The sequence below is a fragment of the Salmo trutta genome, chromosome 30, assembly GCF_901001165.1.
Source record: "Salmo trutta chromosome 30, fSalTru1.1, whole genome shotgun sequence".
Lineage (NCBI taxonomy): Eukaryota > Metazoa > Chordata > Actinopteri > Salmoniformes > Salmonidae > Salmo > Salmo trutta.
This window is the reverse complement of record NC_042986.1, coordinates 22,725,999-22,749,583: the sequence shown is the minus strand read 5'-3', so window position 1 is coordinate 22,749,583 and position 23,585 is coordinate 22,725,999. Positions and strand designations below refer to the sequence as shown.

The following is a 23,585-nucleotide window of genomic DNA, read 5'->3' as shown; positions in this document are numbered from 1 at the left end:
GCATAGTGGTGGCTGCATCATCTTATGGGTATGCTTGTCATCGTTAAGGACTGGGGAGTTTTTCAGGATAAAAAAGAAACGGAATGGAGATCAGCACAGGCAAAATCTGGTTCAGTCTGCTCTCCACCTATCAGCAGGACAATAACCTAAAACACAAGACCAAATCTACACTTGTTACTTGACAAGAAAACAACAAATATTCCTGAGTGGCCGAGTTACAGTTTGACATAAATTTACTTGGAAATATATGACAAGACCCTGAAAATGGTTATCTTGCAATGATCAACAACCAATTTGACAGAGCTTGAAGAATTTTGAAAATAATAATGAGCAAATGTTGCACAATCTAGATGTGGAAATCTCTTAGAGACTTACCCAGAAATATTTACTGTAATCGCTGCCAAAGGTGCTTCTACAAAGTATTGACTCAGGGGTGTGAATACTTATGTAAATGGGTATATTACATTTTCAATAAATGTGCAAAAATGTCTAAAAACATGTTTTCCCTTTTGTCATTATGGGGTATTATGTGTAGATGGGTAAGATTTTTATTGATTTAATCCGTTTGGAATTCAGGTTGTAACAACAATATGTGGAATAAATCAAGGAGTATGAATACTTTCTGAAGGCACTGTATATATTGTGCTACTACTTCAGATTTTGTTGCAAGTAAGCAGACGATCTGAGCATATAAAACCAAAAATGTTGAAGGTGTAGTCATAAAAAGCCATAAAAATAATAGAAAAACTTTTTGAATATTCAAAATCAAAAGGATACAGTGCTATTAATAAAGCATGTAAACATCTTATGTATTTTGATATCTTAGTAAAAAATTACCTTTGAAGTAAAGCAAGTGCTGGTTATGACATATAGTGAGTGTTTTGCTAAAGTAAGCTCTTTGAACAGACTGCTAAAAGGCACCACGAACGAATAAGTAGTACTGAGTAGTACTCAGTAAAAAACAAATAACTGGCAGGTCTCCACTGTGAACATATGCTGTAAAATCAGTCAAAAAAAAGTCCAGTATTTTAAAACTGCACAGCAAACTCTCCAAACAAAAAGGGCTACAAAAGTAGCCAAAATGAGTAGACAAAATAAGCGTATATTGTACTTCAATCTGAAGTCCAGAGCACTTTAACAATGGTGAAGGATATCTATGCACCATACTGGGATTTATCAACCACTGAAATTTACAGATTTAAAAATATAAATTTAAGATGACATTAGGACAATGAAACTCCCAAAGTTCTATCAAATATTTTTTAAATCTTGTAAACATTTTCATATATACACAGTATAAAAATGAAGTATATAATTTCTATAAAACATTTTTGTACAGATAGCCAAGATGGGTTTTCAGATGCCCTGGATGATGAGGTAACTCTCACTTACATTTGGTGAAAGCGAAAACTAACTTCCAGTTAAAGAATATGGATACTTTAGAACAGTAGCACATGACAAATGTCAAAATGTCCAATATTGAGATGTCGTTACGTCTTTGTATTGATTTTACAGTACATTTTTTTATATATTTTGGCATGGCTGAGAACGGAGCCTTCTTCATTCTGTCTCTCAGCTCGATTGGACATTTTTGTATTGAATTGTTTCAAGTATTACGTCACATTGGCATTTGGGAGAAGAACATGTACATTTCCCAATGTTGACATCATGAAAATGAAACAAAAATGTCTACTCATTGATAAAGAGATCTATATAAATTCTTATATAAAACTTTCTCTAGTTTTAGAAAATCAGTGTGGCATAAAAATATGTCTGACTTTGTGATCACAACAAATCCACTCAAAGACAACATGAGGGGAAGTAATTTGTTAAAAAGTAAGAGCAGTGTACAAAACCTTAAAACCCTAAAATAACACTTTGGCTTTTGCCTACCAGGGGATATAACAAGATTGTCAATCAGAAGTGCCAATGCCAAGTTAGACAATCAGTGGTACTTTCCATGTCACTCTCAGACCAGCCTTTTGTTAAAAGGAAGGCTATAAAAGTAAGACCCTCAAATGGTCCCCTTATGGCAGTGCTAGTTTCGCTCAGTGAAAGCATGTCTGGCTCCTTAGATTTTTTTGTGTAGGGTATTTTTAGAGTGTTGGAAGAAAACACCATGGCTGAACGGAGAGGGGTGAGAGCGGAGTCACCATGTGTACCCGCACGATCTTGTGTCCTACTCCTCAGCCTCATGATTGGAGGAGGCCAAAGGGTGCAGATCTACACCTGCATTGCTTGCTGTTTGGGGTTTTAGACTGGGTTTCTGTACAGCATTTTGTGACATCAGCTTTGATTTGCAGAGCCTCCTCATGGGGTAGCAGTAGAGGGAGGTGTGGAACTATAGAGAGGTTGGTTAGGGAGGGCACTATTCACATGCAAAGTAGTCCTTCAGAGGAGCAAACAGGTGTCTGATGACAGGCACGCTCCAGGACCTGCCCAGAAGCTTCTGCCTGGCACCGCGGCCCATGTTGGACACATCTGTGTAGTGTACCGGGAAGCCAAAGATCCTGGAGGGAACAGAGGAGTAGAACAGTTTTTAAACGTGTGAGCGGCACAGTCAGAATAGAATTGTGGGTCTGGGTCTCACCCAATGATGTTTATGAAAACTGGATTGCTAATGCTATGTATTAGCCAATGAGAGGCTTTGAAGCTACCGGTTGGCCATATTGGCACACCCTTTTAGGAGCAGTCCTCCATAGGAATACATGGAATTCTACAGTATTTTAATTAAACGTTCCAAGGACAAAATTATGTGTATTTAAGTTTTTTGTTTGTTGTAGAGAGGACATTGATATTAGTATTCTCTAAAAAAAATACATTAAGGAAAATGTTGTAATATATATATTTTTTTATGTTTAGCTCACATAATATAATTTAAAAGCATACATGAAGGTGTTTGTAAAAGAATAAATGTGTCAAAAACGAATGTAGACATTAATAAAAGCATTTCTATAGCTTCCAAAATCTTTTTTATAATTGAGGAGGAGTACCAAGATGGCTGCGAGGTGACTGCAATACAGCTCTTCCTGTTAGTCATCCAGGGTTTATACACATCATTGGTCTCACCTCTCCAGCTCGGTGCACCACAGGATGTCCTCTTTGCCATTCATCATGACGGGAAAGTGCTGGTCTTTGCCCTGCTTGATGGAGTTGGCGCGTGTGGTGATGGTGCGCACCTTTCCAAACTACAGGACAGAGAAAATACACACTCATATTAACACTATACAGATGTGATCAAAATATTGGCCCTCTTGCTCGATTCACTATTTCTTCTAAAATAAGTGGAAATTACCAAGGCAGCAGCTACTCTTCCTGGGGTCCAGCAAAATTAAAGGCAGTTATACAATTTTACATTTAGTGTGTGCCCTCAGGCCACTACTCTACTACCACATATCTACAATACAAAATCCATGTGTACGTGTGTGTATAGTGCGTATGTTATCAAGTGTGTGTATGCATGTGTTTGTGCCTGTGTTTGTGTCTCTTCCAGAGGTGTGGACTTGAGTCACATGACTTGGACTCGAGTCAGACTCGAGTCACGAATATGATGACTTGCAACTCGACTTTAACACCAATGACTCGTGACTTAACTTGGACTTGAGCCTTTTGACTCGAACTAACTTGATACCCTCCCCAAGCCCAAATATAAAAAATGATGCTATTAAAAAAGTGTGCAGCGCATCAACTCTTCATTTAACAGATTACAGTTTGAATCAGACAGCAGCCAATCAGATTGTGCCAGCTGAGAAAAAGTTGCGCGTGGCATTGCAGAGGAACGTCAGTGGGTGAATTCAGATGGAGCCCTTAGAAAGATGATACCCAAAATTATTATTTTCAGATATAAAGACTACGCTGTATCAACAAAAAACGGATTGCAAATTGCAAAACATCCGGGAAGAAAATTACAGCCGGAGGTGCTACAACTTCCAACTTTGTTCGACATTTGAAGCTGCACAAAGAACGGTAAGTCGTGGCTAATATAGCCGACTGCTATATAATTTATAAATTTGCTAGTGTATCATGTAGGTTAACGTAACGTTAAATCAATGAGCCTCCACACAGTCAGTCAGTGCAGGAACGTGATCATTGCACCCAAGATTGAGCTACAACTGTCTAGGCAGCTGGTAGCCTAAACCCTGCCTGATGTTACTGCTGTTCCTAAAACCATTGACATACGTTAGCCTACTGTAACCACACACAGAAAGGGTGTGTGTGTGTGTGTGTGTTAAGGTTGGGCAATTATGTACAAGCCTACATCGCACGATTGCGCCCCATGGGGGGGGGGGGGGTGTCTTTCTCATGGCTACCCATGTATTTCCATGGAAATATAACGTTTATTTGGAAAGAAAGAAATATATATATTTTTAAAAGCATTCATGATTTGTGTAAATGTAATATACTAACTATTACTCTTGTTAAAAATATGAAATGGTATTACATTTAGTGAAGAGCACATTATGACTTGTTTAGGACGCGAAACTCAAAGTTTAGGACTTGAGACTTGCCTGTCTTGACTTGGGACTTGAGTGCTAAGACTTGAGACTTACTTGTGACAGTCCCCGCTGTTCCATAAGGTGTATTTTTATCAGTTTTTTTAAATCAAATTTTACTGCTTGCATGAGTTTCTTGATGTGGAATAGAATTCCATGTAGTCATGGCTCTATGTAGTACTGTGCACCTCCCATAGTCTGTTCTGGACCTTGGGACTATGACATTTGACCTTTACATTTTAGTCACTTAGCAGACACTCTTATCCTAAGCAATTTACAGTGCATTCATATTAAGATAGCTAGGTGAGACAACCACATCCCAGTAATAGTAAGTACATTTTTCCTCAATAAAGAAGTTTTCAGCAAAGTCAGTGCTAGTTGGAACAGACAAGGGCTATTTAAAAAAATATGTGACTAAGATGTCTTATTTAAGATATTCTGGACCGGAACTGTATATATTGAAGGAGACACAGAAGGACTGAGTGTGGTTTTATTCATATCTGTAATGTACTGTAATTGGATATACAATATATGTACAAAAGTATGTGGAAACCCCTTCAAATGAGTGGATTAGGCAATTCCAGCCACAGCCGTTGCTGACAGGTGTATACAAATTAAGAAACACAGCCATGCAATCTCCATAGAGAAACATTGGCAGTAGAATGGCCTTACTGAAGAGCTCAGAGACTTTCAACGTAGCACCGTCATAGGATGCCACTTTTCCAACTAGTCAGTTCGTCAAATTTCTGCCCTGCTAGAGCTGCACCAGTCAACTGTAAGTGCTGTTATTGTGAAGTGGAACCGTCTAAGAGCAACAATGGCTCAGCCGCGAAGTCACACAAGTTCACAGAACAGAACCGGAAAGTGCTGAAGCGCGTAGCGTGTAAAAATCATCTGTCCTTGGTTGAAAAAATCACTACCGAGTCCCAAACTGCCTCTGGAAGCAACTTCAGCACCAGAACTGTTAGTCGGGAGCTTCGTGAAAAGGGTTTCTATGGCCGAGTAGCTGCACACAAGCCTAAGATCACCATGCACAATGCCAAGCATCGGCTGAAGTGGTGTAAACCTCGCTGCCATTGGACTCATCACGCTTCCCCATCTGGCAGTCCCACGGACAAATCTGGGTTTGGTGAATACCAGGAAAACGTACCTTCCTCAATGCATAGTGCTGTCATGACGTTGCACTCTTTGGACACAGCGAGCACCATCCCCCTACCTCTGCAACATCCCCCTCTCTCTCTCCTACACTCAGGCTGCTGTGGTCAGAGAGGTCATAAATTCCCGGAGAAGAATCTTCCTCATGGCCAGACAGTATAGAGAGAGAGTGAGTTTCATAGAGATAACAAATTATTTTCTTCCACCTCACAGAACTGGAGAATCGAACGACATTCATGTTCTGGAGAAGGTATAAAAGATCGGTGAAGAATCCAGCTACGAACTGGTCCGTTTCGTACAATTTTGTGAAACTCATGAGAGACAATACAGCCACATTACCATAACCATGTTTATACAAGAGTCTCAGTTATGAGGCTTACATCTAATGGTTGTATAAAATGAATGAGTAAAGATGAAACTATTTGTGAAATAATGTAATGTGATTTTAGACTGTAATGAAGGAAACTCCAATTCCCTTTGGAGTTTAACTAAATCAGAGGACCGCCCCTGAGCACAGGCAGGACCTGGTGTCATGGGACACCCCTTTTCTGTGTTCCGAAGAAAAACCCCACCTGGGTTTTCCCACTTCAGACCAGCTTACCTTGATAACGAGAGGGCTAAGGGTTGAGGCCAGACCAGTACCTCTATCACAGAGGGAAATAAGGCTTGAGTAGATTGCTGAATTGTTTAACCATCCCACGTGGTTAAACTCTTGGACTATCGATACCGACAGAATAAGAACAAGTCTTTGATATTAATTACTAGTCTGCAGCTAGGAATTCGGTAGCATTGAACGCGAAGACAGACAACCGCCGAAACACCTATTCTATAACAACATCCCTGAATGTTACTCTGAACTATCCATTCTAACCACGGCAGAAAGAGAGGGCGGACAAACTATAACAGAAACGAACTTTCCAACAGCGATCCCGACGACACACTGAGCGTAAATATATATATTGATTGCAATTATTCCTGAATGAGTGAGCGTTCATGTGCAAAGGATTGGCATTTCAAATTTGTATAATTATCAACTTTGTAGTGTCTTATCTTTTGCGCCCTTCTCAGTCCCTCTGTCTAACAAGCCGCCATGCCGGTTTAGCCCACTAGGGCACATCCCCCTATCATTTCTTTGTAACCATATCTACTTTGTTTGTTTGTGCATTTGTGATTAATTACTTAGTTAGTAAATAAATTATTTAAGACAATTGATATATGGATGACTCATAGTGAAGACTGGGTTCGTGCAGATAACCAACAATTTACGACGTTTGGAATGAGACTAACGTGAGGTAAAGAATAATTAATGAATCAGAAATCTAATTGATCAGATATTAAAATATCTGAAAGTTATATTAGGAAAATTATAACTTTGTAATCTGAATATTTTCCTTGGTGCCCTGACTTCCTAGTTAATTACAGTTACATAATTAAGTAGTTTAATCAGGTAATAATAATTACAGAGAATCTTTGATAAAGACTAATTTTCAGTTTAATGATGCCAAAGACACGACAGTGCCAACTGTAAAGTTTGGTGATGGAGGAATAATCGTCTAGGGCTGTTTTTCATGGTTTGGGCTAGGCCCTTTAGTTCCAATGAAGGGAAATCTTAACGCTACAACATACAATGACATTGTAGACGATTCTGTGCTTCCAACTTTGTGGCAACAGTTTGGGGAAGGCCCTTTCCTGTTTTAGCATGACAATGCCCCAGTGCAAAAGCGAGGTCCATAGAGGAATGGTTTGTTGAGATCGGCGTGGAAGAACTTGACTGGCCTGCACAGAGCCGTGACCTCAATCAACCCCATCAAACACCTTTGGGATGAATTGGAATGCCGACTGCGAGCCAGGCCTAATCGCCCAACATCAGTGCCCGACCTCACTAATGCTATTGTGGCTGAATGGAAGCAAGTCCTTGCAGCAATGTTCCAACATCTAGTGGAAAGCTTTTCCAGAAGGGTGGAGGCTGTTAGTGCAGCAAAGGGGGGACCAACTGCATATTATTGCCCATGATTTTGGAATGAGATGTTTGACGAGCAGGTGTCCACATACTTTTGGTCATGTAGTGTATGTTTTCTGTGGGATATTGTGAAATATACACTCAGTGGCCAGTTTATTGGCTACACCACCCCATTCACGAAAATGGTTCATGTGGCCGTGGCTTGCTATATAAAGCAGGCAGACAGGCATCGAGACATTCAGTTACTGTTCAATTGAACGTTAGAATGGGCAAAACGAGTGACCTAAGCAACTTTGAACGTGGTATGATCGTCTGTGCCAGGTGCGCCGGATCCAGTATCTCAGAAACATCCGCCCTCCTTGGCTTTTCATGTACGACAGTGTCTAGGGTTTACCGAGAATGGTGCTACAAACAATAAACATCCAGTCAGCGGGTGAAAACCGCTAATTGATGAAAGGTCGAAGGAGAATGGCAAGAATCGTGCAAGCTAACTGGCGGGCCACAAACAGGCAAATAACGAACACACTGGGTTACACTCCTATCAGCTAAAAAACCAGAAGAAGCGGCTCCAGTGGCCACGCGATCACCAACACTGGACAATTGAGGAGTGGAAAAACTTTGCCTGGTCCGACTAATCCCGGTTCCTGTTGCGTTATGCTGATGGCAGTCAGGATTTGGTGTAAGCAGTATGAGTCCATGGCCCCATCCTGCCTGGTGTCAACGGTAGAGGCTGGTAGTGGTGGTGTAATGGTGTGGGGAATGTTTTACTGGCACATGTTGGGTCCCTTAATACCAATTGAGCAACATGTCCATGCCCCGAAGAATTCAGGCTGTTCTGGAGGCCAAGGGGGGTACTAGATGGGGGTACCTTATAAACTGGCCACTGAGTGTATATTGTAATATACTGAAATAAAACCACTTGTTGATTTTTGTCCAGTTCCACTGTGTGAAGAAAAGGTAGATAGTGTTACCTTAGCCACACGGCCATGTTCCAGACAGTCCTGTAGCTCTAGCTTGTCCATCCCAGATGCACACCGAGGCCTGGCACATGAACAATGGGAATGTGATATGGAATACTCCAAGAGATATCCATAAATTGACATTTATTTTACGGTACTGTTTCCACTAGATTTCAATTGGTAACAATGTGTACTTTCTGGCATTTACTTTGTTTCAACACAATTGACAACTACCAAAGTAAAATTAATTCTCAGGATATAACTGTGTAATTACCAACCATGCAATTAGGTCATTTTTGTATTGTAAATTAAAACAGGAATATGAAAGATTGTGTTATTATAGGAAAACAAGTAGACTGTGGGCAACACACACCTGTTCATCCCTGGTAGGTTGCCCCAGAAGTACCTAGCCCTGTGAGCCGCAGACACCTCAATGGCATCGATCATCACTGGATTGCACTGTCGGACACACACACACACACACAGGTAGGTGTTTCATTTAACATACCACAGCTATCATGGGTTACACATTTTCGCTCTTCACAACGCCTTTGTGTTATGTTGTGAGTCCACAACGACATATAAAGACTACGACAACTTTTAAAACGCTCTAATGAAGTAATGCCAAAGACCTCTGAGATTGTCACTTGTATTGATATTGTGGATATAACAAACCTCGAGGAAACGGGAGATGTCCCTCTTGTCGTTGACGCCCATGGCGACCACGTTCTCGAACATCCAGAAGAATGGGCGGTCCTCGCCCTCCTTGGGCTTGGCCTCACTCAGCAGGCGGTAGAACTCAAAGAACAACCTCCCTGTGCCCTCTGGACAGACAGACAGACGGAGGATGAGGAGAACATGTTAGGAGATTTTTACTACAGTCCAATGTTGACTGAATAATAATATTCATCAATTGCAAATATCTCTTTGATTGTTGTACCTTTAATGTATATGGAAAACAAGTTATAAGTTTATACTGTGCATATAAGAGGGAATGTATAGAAATGACATTTTATAAGAACTACTTCCCTGCCATTTCAGCCTGTAACACTTGGCATGGATTTTGTGTAATTGGAGTGAAGTGAAGCATGCTTCATAACACATTTATTGAAGTTTGATTAAGATTAATTGATCATTTTTTATTAAGTTTCTTACCGTACAGTCCCTTCCTGGCGGGGTTGACAATAGATAGGTCGTTACAGGGGCTTCCTCCTATCACCAGGTCAAATGGGCCCCACTCTTCTATCTGTGTGAGACAACAGCACCACCTACTGTCAGACTGAGTGTAACAAGTCAATGCCCCAACATTTGTACCCATCTGCAGTCACCGCCTTTTCTCATTGCCAATCCCCTCTACTCTATCCCTACATAGCGTCACCCACCCCCCCGCACACCCTTGTTAACAAGCAAACAAAACAAAAACAACGTTTTCCATTGCTTTGTTGATTTCATAAAAGCTTTTGACTCAATTTGGCATGAGGGTCTGCTATACAAATTGATGGAAAGCGGTGTTGGAGGAAAGACATGCAACATTCTAAAATCCATGTAGACAAACAACATGTGCGCAGTTAAAATTGACAAAAAACTAGAGGTCGATCGATTAATCGGAATGGCCAATTAATTAGGGCCGATTTCAAGTTTTCATAACAATCGGTAATCTGCATTTTTGGACACCGATTGTGGCCGAATTGTATAATTATAATTCTTTTTTTAAAAGTTTATTTAACTAGGCAAGTCAGTTAAGAACACATTCTTATTTTCAATGTCGGCCTAGGAACCGTGGGTTAACTGCCTTGTTCAGGGGCAGAACGACAGATTTTTACTCGGGGATTCGATCTTGCAACCTTCCAGTTACTAGTCCAACGCTCTAACCACCTGCCTTACATTGCACTCCATGAGGAGCCTGCGTGTCACGTCCTGGCCAGTATAAGGGTTAATTGTTATTGTAGTTTGGTCAGGACGTGGCAGTGGGTATTTGTTTTATGTGGTTCGGGGTGGTGTGTTTTTGTTGAAGGGCGTTTGATTTATTATTTCCGGGTTTTGGTTTATGTTCTATGTTTAGGTATTTCTATGTTCAGTCGAGTGAGTGTATTTCTATGTTAGGTTAATGGGGGGGTTGGGACTCTCAATTGGAGGCAGGTGCTTCCTCGTTGCCTCTGATTGAGAGTCCTATATATGGGTAATTGTTTGGTGTAGGTTTTGTGGGAGATTGTTTCTTGTCTAGCGTGTGTGAGCATGAAAAGACTGTTTCGTTGATCGTGAGTTCGTTTTGTTATTTTGGTGTTCATTTTGAGTCAATAAAAGTTCAAGATGAGCAACCACATACCTGCTGCATTTTGGTCCTCCTTTCCCAACGACAACCGTGACACTGCGTGGCTTCAAGCCTATGACTTCAAGACTATCTACTCCCGAGATTAGGCTGCTGTAACCGATGTGAAATGGCTAGCTAGTTAGCGGGGTGCACGCTAATAGCGTTTCAATCGGTGACGGCACTCACTCTGAGACCTTGAAGTAGTTGTTCCCCTTGCTCTGCAAGGGCCGCGGCATTTGTGGAGCAATGGATAACGATGCTTCGAGGGTGGCTGTTGTCGATGTGTTCCTGGTTTGAGCGAGGAGAGGGACGGAAGCTATACTGTTACACTGGCAATACTAAAGTGCCTATAAGAACATCCAATAGTCAAAGGTATATGAAATACAAATGGTATAGAGAGAAATAGTCCTATAATTCCTATAATAACTACAACCTAAAACTTCTTACCTGGGAATATTGAAGACTCATGTTAAAAGGAACCACCAGCTTTCATATGTTCTCATGTTCTGAGCAAGGACCTTAAACGTTAGCTTTTTTACATGGCACATATTGCACTTTTACATTCTTCTCCAACACTTTGTTTTTGCGTTATTTAAACCAAATTAATTGGTATCGGCTTTTTTGGGTCCTCCAATAAATCGGTATCGGCGTTGAAAAATCATACAAAAAATACACCTTTTTTCCCACAGGGCCGTGAGGTGTGACAGGGAGACAGCTTGAGCCCCACCCTCTTCAACATATATATCAACAAATTGACGAGGGCACTAGAACAGTCTGCAGCACCCGGCCTCACCCAACTAGAATCTGAAGTCAAATGTCTTCTGATGATCTGGTACTTCTGTCCCCAACCAAGGAAGGCCTAAAGCAGCACTTAGATCTTCTCCACAGATTCTGTCAGACCTGGGCCCTGAGATTAAATGTTCCAAAAAAGTTCCACAAATACAAATTCCATCTAGACACCGTTGCCCAAGAGCACACACAAAAACAGCACCACGGGTAACTTCCGCAAAGCTGTGAATGATCTGAAAGAAAATGCAAGAAGGGCCTTCTGAGACATCAAATGGAACATAAAATTCAACATCCCAACTAGGATCTGGCTAAAAATACTTGAATCAGTTATAGAATCCATTGCCCTTTATGATTGTGTGGTCTGGGGTTCGCTCACTAACCAAGAATTCACAAAATGGGAAAAACACCAAATTGAGACCCCACATGCAGAATGATGCAAACAAATCCACCGTGTGCAACATAAAACACCAAATAATGCATGCAGAGCAGAATTAGGACGATCCTCGCGATTGTTCAAAATCCAGAAAAGAGCCGTTAAATTCTACAACCACCTAAAAGGAAATGATTCCCAAACCTCCATAACAAAGCCATCCCCTACAGAGAGATGAACCTAGAAAAGAGTCCCCTAAGCAAGCTGGTCATGGGGCTCTGTTCACAAACACAAACACACCCCACAGAGCCAAAGGACAGCAACACAACTGAGAACAAATGAGAAAACAAAAAGATAATTACTGGACACATTGGAAAGAATTAACCAAAAAACAGAGCAAACTGGAGTACACAGTGGCAGAATACCTGACTACTGTGACTGACCAAAAATTAAGGAAAGCTTTACTATGTACAGACTCAGTGAGTATAGCCTTGGTATTGAGAAAGGCCAACGTAGGCAGACCTGACTCTCAAGAGAAGACAGGCTATGTGTACACTGCCCACAAAATGAGTTGGAAACTGAGCGGCACTTCCTAACCTCCTGACAAATGTATGACCATATTAGAGACACACATGTCCCTCATATTACACAGACCCACAAAGAGTTCGAAAACAAATCCAATTTTGATAAACTCCCATATCTATTAGGTGAAATACAACAGTGTGCCATCACAGCAGCAAGATTTGTGACCTGTTGCCACAAGAGAAGGGAAACCTGTGAAGAACAAATATCATTGTAAATACAACCCATATTTATGTTGATTTATTTTCCCTTTAACTATTTTCACATTGTTACAACACTGTACATAGCCATAATATGTATGGCATTATAATGGCGCCGGAGAAGGCAGACGTTTTACGTGTACCCAGCCGATTGTGGTTTTTTGTTCGTTTATTAGCGTTTTTTGTAACTTATTTTGTACATAATTTTGCCGCTACTGTCTCTTATGACTGAAAATAACTTCTGGACATCAGGACTGCCATTCCTCACCACGGGCTGGCAGAATCCTTTTTTGCCTTTAACGAGTCTGACGAGCCCGACGCGAACGATATATTGCTTTCTCGGGAACAGGTCCAAATCCCCGTGATTTGCGTGAAGAGGAGGCGGATAAAAAGGGGCCAGAGGGCGGGCTGCCTTCTGAGAATTCTTAGGCGATCAAATAAACCCCCACCTCCTTCCATTTTGCTAGCAAACGTGCAATCTTTGGAGAATAAAATCGATGACCTACGCGCAAGATTAAACTACCAACAGGACATTCAAAACTGTAATATCTTATGCTTCACAGAGTCGTGGCTGAACGACGACACTATCAACATACAGCTGGCTGGTTATACGCTGCACCGGCAGGATAGAACAACGGTGTCTGGTAAGACAAGGGGCGGCGGACTATGTATTTTTGTAAATAACAGCTGGTGCACGATATCTAAGGAAGTCTCGAGCTATTGTATCTCATGATAAGCTGTACACCACTATCTACTTAAAGAGTTTTCATCTGTATTTTTCATAGCTGTTTACATACCACCACAGTCACAGGCTGGCACTAAGACTGCAATGAATGAGCTATATTCTGCCATAAGCAAACAAGAAAACGCTCACCCAGAGGCGACGCTCCTAGTAGCCGGGAACTTTAATGCAGGGAAACTTAAATCAGTTTTTCCAAATTTCTATCAGCTGGTTAAATGTGCAACCAGAGAAAAATAAAAAACTCTGGACCACCTTTACTCCACACACAGAGACGCATACAAAGCTCTCCCTCACCATCCATTTGGCAAATCTGACCATAATTCTATCCTCCTGATTCCTGCTTACAAGCAAAAATTAAAGCAGGAAGCACCAGTGACTAGAACAATAAAAAAGTGGTCAGATGAAGCAGATGCTAAACTACAGGACTGTTTTGCAAGCACAGACTGGAATATGTTCCGAGATTCCTCCGATGGCATTGAGGAGTACACCACATCAGTCACTGGCTTCATCAATAACTGCATCGATGATGTCGTCCCCACAGTGACCATACGTACATACCCCAACCAGAAGCCATATATTACAGACAACATCCGCACTGAGCTTAAGGCTAGAGCTGCCACTTTCAAGGAGCGGGACTCTAACCCAGAAGCTTATAAGAAATCATGCCCCCCCCCCCCCCCCCAACAGGTAAAGAGTCAATACAGGACTAAGATCTACACCGGTACTACACCGGATCTGATGCTTGTCGGATGTGGCAGGGCTTGCAAACTATTACAGACTACAAAGGGAAGCACAGCCGAGAGCTGCCCAGTGACACGAGCCTACCAGACGAGCTAAACTACTTCTATGCTCGCTTCGAGGCAAATAACACTGAAAATGCATGAGAGCACCAGATGATCCGGAAGACAGCGTGATCACGCTCTCCGCAGCAGATGTGAGTAAGGTCAACATTCACAAGGCTGCAGGGCCAGATGGATTACCAGGACGTGTACTGCGAGCATGCGCTGACCAACTGGCAAGTGTCTTCACTGACATTTTTAACCTCTCCCTGTCCGAGTCTGTAATACCAACATGTTTTAAGCAGACCACCATAGTGCCTGTGTCCAAGAACACTAAGATAACCTGCCTAAATGACTACATTTTACATTTTAGTCATTTAGCAGACGCTCTTATCCAGAGCGACTTACAGTAGTGAATGCATACATTTCATACATTTATTTATTTATTTTTTTCCTGTGCTGGCCCCCGTGGGAATCGAACCCACAACCCTGGTGTTGCAAACACCATGCTCTACTAACTGAGCTACAGGGAAGGCTACCGACCCGTAGCAATCACATCTGTAGCCATGAAATGCTTTGAAAGGCTGGTCATCATCAACACCATTATCCCAGAAACCCTAGACCCACTCCAATTTGCATACTGCCCCAGCAGACCCACAGATGATGCAATCTCTATTGCACTCCCCACTGCCCTTTCACACCTGGACAAAAGGAACACCTATGTGAGAATGCTGTTCATTGACTACAGCTCAGCGTTCAATACCATAGTACCCACAAAGCTCATCAATAAGCTAAGGACCCTGGGACTAAACACCTCCCTCTGCAACTGGGTTCTGGACTTCCTGACGGGCCGACCCCAGGTGGTAAGGGTAGGTAACAACACATCCGCAACACTGATCCTCAACACAGGGGCCCCTCAGGGGTGCTTGCTCAGTCCCTTCCTGTACTCCCTGTTCACTCATGACTGCACGGCCAGGCACAACTCCAACACCATCATTAAGTTTGCCGACGACACAACAGGGGTAGGCCTGATCACCGACAACAACAAGACAGCCTATAGGGAGGAGGTCAGAGACCTGACCATGTGGTGCCAGGACAACAACCTCTCCCTCAACGTGGTCAAGACAAAGGAGATGATTGTGGACTACAGGAAAAAGAGGACTGAGCACACCCCCATTCTCATTTACGAGGCTGCAGTGGGGCAGGTTGAGAGCTTCAAGTTCCTTGGTGTCCACATCACCAACAAACTAACATGGTCCAAGCACACCAAGACAGTTGTGAAGAGGGCAAGACAAAACCTATTCCCCCTCAGGAGACTGAAAAGATTTGGCATGGATCCTCAAAAGGTTCTACAGCTGCACCTAAAAATTGTCAAAGACTCCAGCCACCCAGTCATAGACTGTTCTCTCTGCTACTGCACGGCAATAGGTACCAGTGTGCCAAGTCTAGGTCTAAGAGGCTTCTAAACAGCTTCTACCCCCAAGCCATAAGACTCCTGAACACCTAATCAAATGGCTAGGGGCTCGTAAGTAACCATTTCACTGTAAGGTGTAAGGTGCTGTTGTATTCGGCACATGTGACTAATTTAATTTGACATTTGAAATGTCTCGATTCCTTTGAAACTTTTGTGAGTGTCTTTTTTACAGTTAATTTAATTCCACTTGCTTTGGCAATGTAAACATTTTTCCCATGTCAATAAAGCCTATTGAGTGAGTGAGTGAGTGAGTGAGTGAGTGAGTGAGTGAGTGAGAGAAGTGCTTCTGAGACTCTTACGCAACTTCGAGGGGGGTGGCTGACTACCTACTGCCTAAGGATTTTGTGGGAGGGGTTGTAGGTTCCCAAAACAGCCAGGCCGACCCACTTCGGGCCCAGACCCTCTTTGAGGAGTGCTCTGAGTCGCTGACAAAGGGATGAATGAGTTCTGGGATGATGTCAAGGACTCGCGTGCGACCCGGCAGCGCGCCCCTCTCTGCCGCTGTGGCAGAGCTATGTGTTTTGGTTTAACTTGAGAGTAGAGGGGGAAGTTGTGTTTTGTTATGAACAGGGATGAAAGCTGGGTGGATCAAGGTTTGTGTGTGGTTAATGTTGTGTGTGTGTGTGTTGTGTTGAAGCACTCAAAAGAGCCCTCAAGAGCCCATGTGTCTGTATATGTTTCATTGTGGATCCACATAAAGTAGGGCAGGGGAGCATTCACTGTAACTATAACAGCTGAGGCTCATTAAGCTACAATAAGGTATTACTGTCCTGTCTGGACAGGCAATAGCCCACAGAAAAAGCAGTAAACGGGTGTGTCATGTATGTGCAAATGTTTGCATTTCTAAATAAAATGAGTCACAAGACTACTCCATGAGACACAAAGGCACAATCCCTTGGTTCTTGGCAATTTATTCCCATATGATAAATAATATTAATAATGTATACCAGTTCAGTTGATAATCCTCATATGTTGAATAAGGAGAAGGACTAGAAAGAAATGTTTCATGAAGCACCTGCTTTACACAACAACAAAATCAGTCATTGTGGAAGGGATTGGATTTTTGCTAGAGACAAACTTAGTACTCTACTATCTCCTCCCATTCCTCCCTCTATTTGACTTGACTCAGATTAAGTTCTCTGCCCATCCATTTGTCAGTAATGCGGAGAGAAAGAGAGAGACAGGGAGAGATGTGTTCTGCTTACATTTTCTCTGGTGATGTTGCGCACGTCGTGAACATACTGGATTCTTCCTTCATGTCGGACGACCCCCACCGATATGGAATCCTCACACACCTCTGATGCAATATAATGGTCCACTTTGAATCCGAGGTCTCGTAGCACTAAGTAGCCTAGACACATGCACCCACACACATGGAAATATACGGTACCAGTTAAAGTTCAGACACACCTACTCATTCAAGGGTTTTTCTACATTGTAGAATAATAGTGAAGACATCAAAACTATGAAATAACATATATGGAATCATGTAGTAACAAAAACATGTTTGACAAATCTAAATATATTTTATATTTCAGATTCTTCAAAGTAGCCACCCTTTGCCTTGATGAAAGCTTTGCACACTCTTGGCATTGCACACAACTTGCAAGCACCCGGCCCGACACAAGGAGTCGCTAGAGCGCAACGGGACAAGGAAATCCCGGCTGGCCAAACCCTCCCTTAACCTGGACGACGCTGGGCCAATTGTGCGCCGCCTCACTGGTCTCCCGGTCACGGCCGGCTGTGACACAGCCTGGGATCGAACCCGGGTCTGTAATGACGCCTCAAGCATTGTGATGCAGTGCCTTAGACCGCTGCACCACTCGGGAGGCCCTCTGAATATTACACTTGACACCTACGCGCGCACACTTACCAGTGGCGATGCCATCAAACAATGAGAGCACGCGGATGGGGTGCCTTTGTTCTGCAGGGACAGCCCGGTAGATCTTTGGGCTTTCCTGAGAAACATATAGACCAAATCACAATGTTTATATAAACAACCACAGCTATGTAGCAATGTTGCTATGAGTGAGACCCTGAGGTTTTCCAGACCCTGTGACCTGAGCAAGGAAAATGCCAGGCCCTAGATACTGTATGAGCTAAGTTGGTTTGTCCTCAGTATTGTGACAAGGGCCAATGTGAGGAGTTAACTAAAGTATCTTGATGGGACTCACAAACTCCTGGCCGTTGTCGTTGATAAAGAACTCCTGCAGCTTCATGCTCCAATCGTGGCGTTGTTTGAGCACACCGTAGGGCTGCAGGGGCTGGCACATGTAGCATCGCCACGGGTCCAGGTTACGGGCACTGTTCGACGCCCCCGCGCCCACCAGAATGTCCAGACATTCTACACAGAAACACCTGCATGGGGAGGAAGGAGACAGACGGAGACATGTGAAATAAGGTCGAGGGGGAAGGAGGGGAGAGAAGGAGATGGATGAATAATGGAGGGGATAGGGGGGAGAGACAGATGGAAAGCAACGATAGGAGGCAGGAGGTGACACGAGAGAAAAAAAAGACTTCTAATCAACAGGTGAAAGAGAAAGTAGAAGCTGACTGAAAATACAGAAGTTAAAAATTAACTAAGATACAGTAGACTACAGTTAAGACACAGTAGAGATAAAGTCTGTGTTCCCTATATAGTGCACTACTTAGTAGTTGACAATAAAGGGAAAAGGGTGTCATTTGGAACGCACTCTCACACACAGTAGAATACAGAGTTACAGTTGAAGAAGTGAGTGTTGAGTCCCACCTGCAGCAGTTGGCGTTCCCACACAGTAGCACCTCGCGCCCCCCGCAGCACACGGTACAGTACGATTGGTAGCCATCGTCATCATACATGTAGGAGATCTCAAGATACACGTCCTGACACACACAAAGATAAACAACACTAATTAACAATATCTAGATGCCAGTGTTCTACATATTGACAAACAGAACAACATTTTTAAAAATGCACATTTCTTGGCACCAGCATGAACTAGGTGCATGTCTGGTGAGCCAGGAGATCCAACAAGAATGTGAACGCAAACAGGACCGACCCTCACATTAGGCAGGATTAAGCGGCTGCCTAGGGCAGCAGATTGATGAGGGCAGCATTTTCCGAGCTAAACTGACCAAGACGTGTGGTAGAAAAATGACATATTTACCTGATCTATTTGATATTAATGGTTAACAATTAATATTTAACTAATAGTAAGACATTTGTGGCCTACTGGTGTCTGTGTTTTTATGGTCTCCACTCTAGTTACCTGCAGCTAATTTGGGTGTATGGTCACCAGAGATGGCTTGACCTGACAAAAATTAATTAAACACTACATTACATAGACAAGAATGTGTTTTACTAGAGATGGATTGTTCAACTCCCAAGCTCTCATCGTCTCAAAATCATCCTGCAACTGGGAAACTAAGCCAGAGGTTAAGACAACAACCCCGTGCAGATGACGACAGGATGAACCCAGAGTGGTTTATAATGTCTTAATCTGCATGGGAGTGTAAGGACTGACGCTGGAGTCGAGAAGCAGGTACGAGGAGTCAACATTTAATTAGGGACAGACATGGAACAGGACAGAAACAGCTTCAGAACTGGGTAATACACAGACGTAAGACAATTAATGCAGCAGCGGGGAACAGAGCTGGGGAACTGACAAATATAGGGGAGGTAATAAACAGGTGATTGAGTCCAGGTGAGTCCAATAAATCGCTGACGCACGTGATGAGGGAAGGCAGGTGTGTGTAATGATGGTGGCAGGAGTGCGTAATGCAGGGCAGCCTGGCGACCTCGAGCGCCAGGGGGGGAAGAGCAGGAGCAGGCTTGACAGGGAGGGGTGGAACCAACCACGACTGAGCATTCTTAGTGTCAGCTATATAAAGAACTCTGCATTTGTGTAAAGGTTAGGCTACTCGGCCCAACAGTCAAGACTGTGGGGTTGACTCGTCTCATTACTGCAATAATTAATCGATAGTAAATAAAGATAATTGTTTGAAGAAATGACAGTCTTTCTCAGTATGAATTTCCACCTCCAACCACACATAACACCTCACATAATTCTGCCCAAAAACAATGAAAAAATAAATACAAGCAAGTGTCTGGAACTCCATCGGAGGGATGCAACACCATTCTTCCACGAGAAATTCCAGAATTTGGTGTTTTGTTGATGGAGGTGGAAAAAGCTGTCTCAGGTTCCGCTCCAGAATCTCACATAACTGTTCAATTGGGTTGAGATCTGGTGACTGAGACACACACACACACACAAGGAATGCACTGTTTGGAGTTATTTTATTTTTGGCCTAGATATTGCGATTATCTCTGATTAACTGTGATTATCAGTTGCAATTTTCAAACACTTGGTTGAAAACTTGGTAATTCCGTCAGACATGGTTAAGTCAGGGTAGAAAACACTTCTAAAATGAGACCATATGAATCTCTTCCTCAAACTGTGCTAACTGGACGCAAAACCAACATTATTTTATTGACCTTTTTAAATACTACCATACCACTGAAGATGCGGCCTTCTTTGGCACCAAATCGACGTTCTCGTTAGCACTAGCAACACTCATGTTTCCGATACTTACTCTGCACTCAGGTGAAGCCCTTTCTTCCCAGCGTTTAACTGTAAGGGGTCAACTGGCGGGAAGAACTCAATACACAGTACAGTGCAGTTTTCCTCATCAATCTACACACAATACCCCATAATGACATAGTGAAAACAGGTTTTTAGACAGAAATACCTTATTTACATAAGTATTCAGACCTTTTGCTATGCGACTCGAAATTAAGCTCAGGTGCATCCTGTTTCCATTAGTCATCCTTGAGATGTTTCTACAACTTGATTGGAGTCCACCTGTGGTAAATTCAATTGATTGAACATGATTTGGAAAGGCACACACCTGTCTATATAAGGTCCCACAGTTGACAGTGCATGTCAGAGCAAAAACCAAGCCATGAGGTTGAAGGACTTTTCCGTAGAGCTCCGAGACAGGATTGTGTTGAGGCACAGGTCTGCAGCATTGAAGGTCCCCAATAACACAATGGCCTTCAAACATTGGCAGTCGAATGGCCTTACTGAAGAGCTCAGTGACTTTCAATGTGGCGCCGTCATAGGATGACACCTTTCCAACAAGTCAGTGTGTCAAATTTCTGCCCTCCAAGAGTTACCCTGGTCAACTGTAAGTGCTGTTATTGTGATTATTTCCATTGCAAAAATGTCTAACAACTTGTTTTTTCTTTGTCATTGTGGGGTATTGTGTGTAGATTGATGAGGGGAAAAAACGATTTAATCCATTTTAGAATAAGGCTGTAACGTAACAAAATGCAAAAAGTCAAGGGGTGTGAATACTTTCCAAATGCACTGTATAAAGGACAAATTGGTAATACCAAAACTGTAAATTGGTGAATGTCATTCTCCTTATTTAAATTATTACTAAAGCCACAAACAATCTATTTTATGTTTTGTCTAGGCTACACAATGATTTTCAAATTGGTAGGGCTGTGTTTCTCTCATCCATAAAAATACACATATCAGTTATATTAGCCTACCTTTTAAAAACAAATATTATAGCCGTATCAAGTGTTGTTATTTCATCTTGATCATCTGAGTAAGCAAGCACATTTGCGTCATTCTTTCTTCTATTAGGCTACTTTCCAACAGTATCAGACTTTAAAAATAAAAGTGATAGGATTTACTGGGGGGGAGGGTTGTGCTGTAAAATAAATGGAATACCCTCCCCCCGGGATGGCACAATAAAGTTGGGGACTTATTTCCACTATGGTCCCTATTTTGTTTTACATAAACACACATACAATTACATAGAAACAGACATTAGAAAGAGACGAAAAATGCTCAACCTTCAGATGAGCATGAGGGGGGAGTTTAACTACCATTTTTACAAGCTTGTTTGGCTGGTAGCTTATTCTTTAAAATGTTTGGGGTTGCTGGTGAACCATGATGTGCAGGCATAAACAAAGTGACACAGGACTAGCGCACTTGCCAGAGTCTTTATAGTGTCTATATTTCCAACCAATTGACGATAGATGTATGTGAATTTTCAAAAATCTTCCTAAAAACAATATGCCATTTTGTGAGTTTCTCTTTGGAATATTTGGCGCCAGACAACTTGACAGGGAAGACTTAACTTCTTTGGGATAGGGGGCAGTATTTTCACGGCTGGATAAAAAACGTACCCGATTTAATCTGGTTACTACTCCTGCCCACAAACTAGAATATGCATATAATTTGGATAGAAAACACTCTAAAGTTTCTAAAACTGTTTGAATGGTGTCTGTGAGTATAACAGAACTCATATGGCAGGCCAAAACCTGAGAAGATTCCATACAGGAAGTGCCCTGTCTGACAATTTGTTGTCCTTCTGTTGCATCTCTATCGACATTACAGCATCTGTGCTGTAACGTGACACTTTCTAAGGCTTCCATTGACTCTCTAAAGCTGCCAGAAAGTGGAATGGGGTGTCTGCTGTCTCTGGGCAAAGTACAGCAGCTCTGTTTGTGAGTGGTCAGCCTGGGGACAGTGAGACTGGAGATGTGCGGTCACGAGACTTCTCAATTTTTTTCTTTCAGCCTTTGAATGAATACAACGTTGCCCGGTTGGAATATTATCACTATTTTACGAGAAAAATAGCATAAATTGATTTCAAACAGCGTTTGACATGCTTCTAAGTACGGTAATGGAATATTTTGAATTTTTTTGTCACAAAATGCGCTCGCGCGTCACCCTTCGGATAGTGACCTGAACGCACCAACAAAACGGAGGTATTTGGATATAACTATGGATTATTTGGAACCAAAACAACATTTGTTGTAGAAGTCCTGGGAGTGCATTCTGACGAACAACAGCAAAGGTAATCCAATTTTTCTAATAGTAATTCTGAGTTAAGTGAGCCCCAAACTTGGTGGGTGTCAAATTAGCTAGCCTGTGATGGCTGAGCTATGTACTCAGAATATTGCAAAATGTGCTTTTGCCGAAAAGCTATTTTAAAATCGGACATAGCGATTGCATAAAGGAGTTTTGTATCTATAATTCTTAAAATAATTGTTATGTATTTTGTGAACGTTTATCATGAGAAATTTAGTAAATTCACCAGAAGTTTTCGGTGGGTATGCTAGTTCTGAACATCACATGCTAATGTAAAAAGCTGTTTTTTGATATAAATATGAACTTGATTGAACAAAACATGCATGTATTGTATAACATAATGTCCTAGGAGTGTCATATGATGAAGATCAAAGGTTAGTGCTGCATTTAGCTGTGGTTTGGGTTTATGTGACATATATGCTAGCTTGGAAAATGGCTGTGTGATTATTTGTGTCTATGTACTCTCCTAACATAATCTAATGTTTTGCTTTCGCTGTAAAGCCTTTTTGAAATCGGACAATGTGGTTAGATTAACGAGAGTCTTATCTTTAAAATGGTGTAAAATAGTTGATTGTTTGAGAAAATTGAATTGTGCTATTTTAGTTGGTTTTGTATTTCGCGCCGTGCGATGCCATTGGCTGTTGGCTAGGGGTTCTGCAGGCGGAACGTCTGTCCTCAACAGGTTAAATTCACCTGACATTTGAGAAATGTTAGACATCTATATGCATTCAGATCAGACCAAGCGCCATCAAAAAATGAGGGATGTTGGCCAAATGAGCCATATTTACGTGTCCTTAAAAACAGCTATAACAAATTACAAAAACACTATTCCTTGTGTTTCGATGTGTAGGATATGTAAAACTTGAAGTGACCTGTTTCCGGTCACAACTTGCAGACTTGTT

General features: G+C 42.1%; 1 protein-coding gene across 3 annotated transcripts in view; it reads right to left on the bottom strand.

Moving 5' to 3' along the window:
- Window positions 1-1,246: 1,246 nt before the first annotated feature.
- Window positions 1,247-23,585, bottom strand: part of dnmt3bb.1 (DNA (cytosine-5-)-methyltransferase 3 beta, duplicate b.1) — a 79,539-nt gene continuing 57,200 nt past the window's right edge. For all 3 annotated transcript variants that reach the window (XM_029723419.1, XM_029723421.1, XM_029723420.1), the window contains exons 13-22: window positions 18,564-18,676; window positions 17,989-18,172; window positions 17,688-17,772; window positions 17,020-17,165; window positions 9,723-9,813; window positions 9,243-9,391; window positions 8,941-9,026; window positions 8,580-8,649; window positions 3,070-3,188; window positions 1,247-2,510 (exon numbers count right to left, since the gene is read on the bottom strand). In XM_029723419.1, the coding sequence (XP_029579279.1) occupies window positions 2,369-2,510; window positions 3,070-3,188; window positions 8,580-8,649; window positions 8,941-9,026; window positions 9,243-9,391; window positions 9,723-9,813; window positions 17,020-17,165; window positions 17,688-17,772; window positions 17,989-18,172; window positions 18,564-18,676 (1,185 nt within the window). In that variant the 3' untranslated portion in view covers window positions 1,247-2,368. The remainder of the gene's footprint in view (window positions 2,511-3,069; window positions 3,189-8,579; window positions 8,650-8,940; window positions 9,027-9,242; window positions 9,392-9,722; window positions 9,814-17,019; window positions 17,166-17,687; window positions 17,773-17,988; window positions 18,173-18,563; window positions 18,677-23,585) is intronic.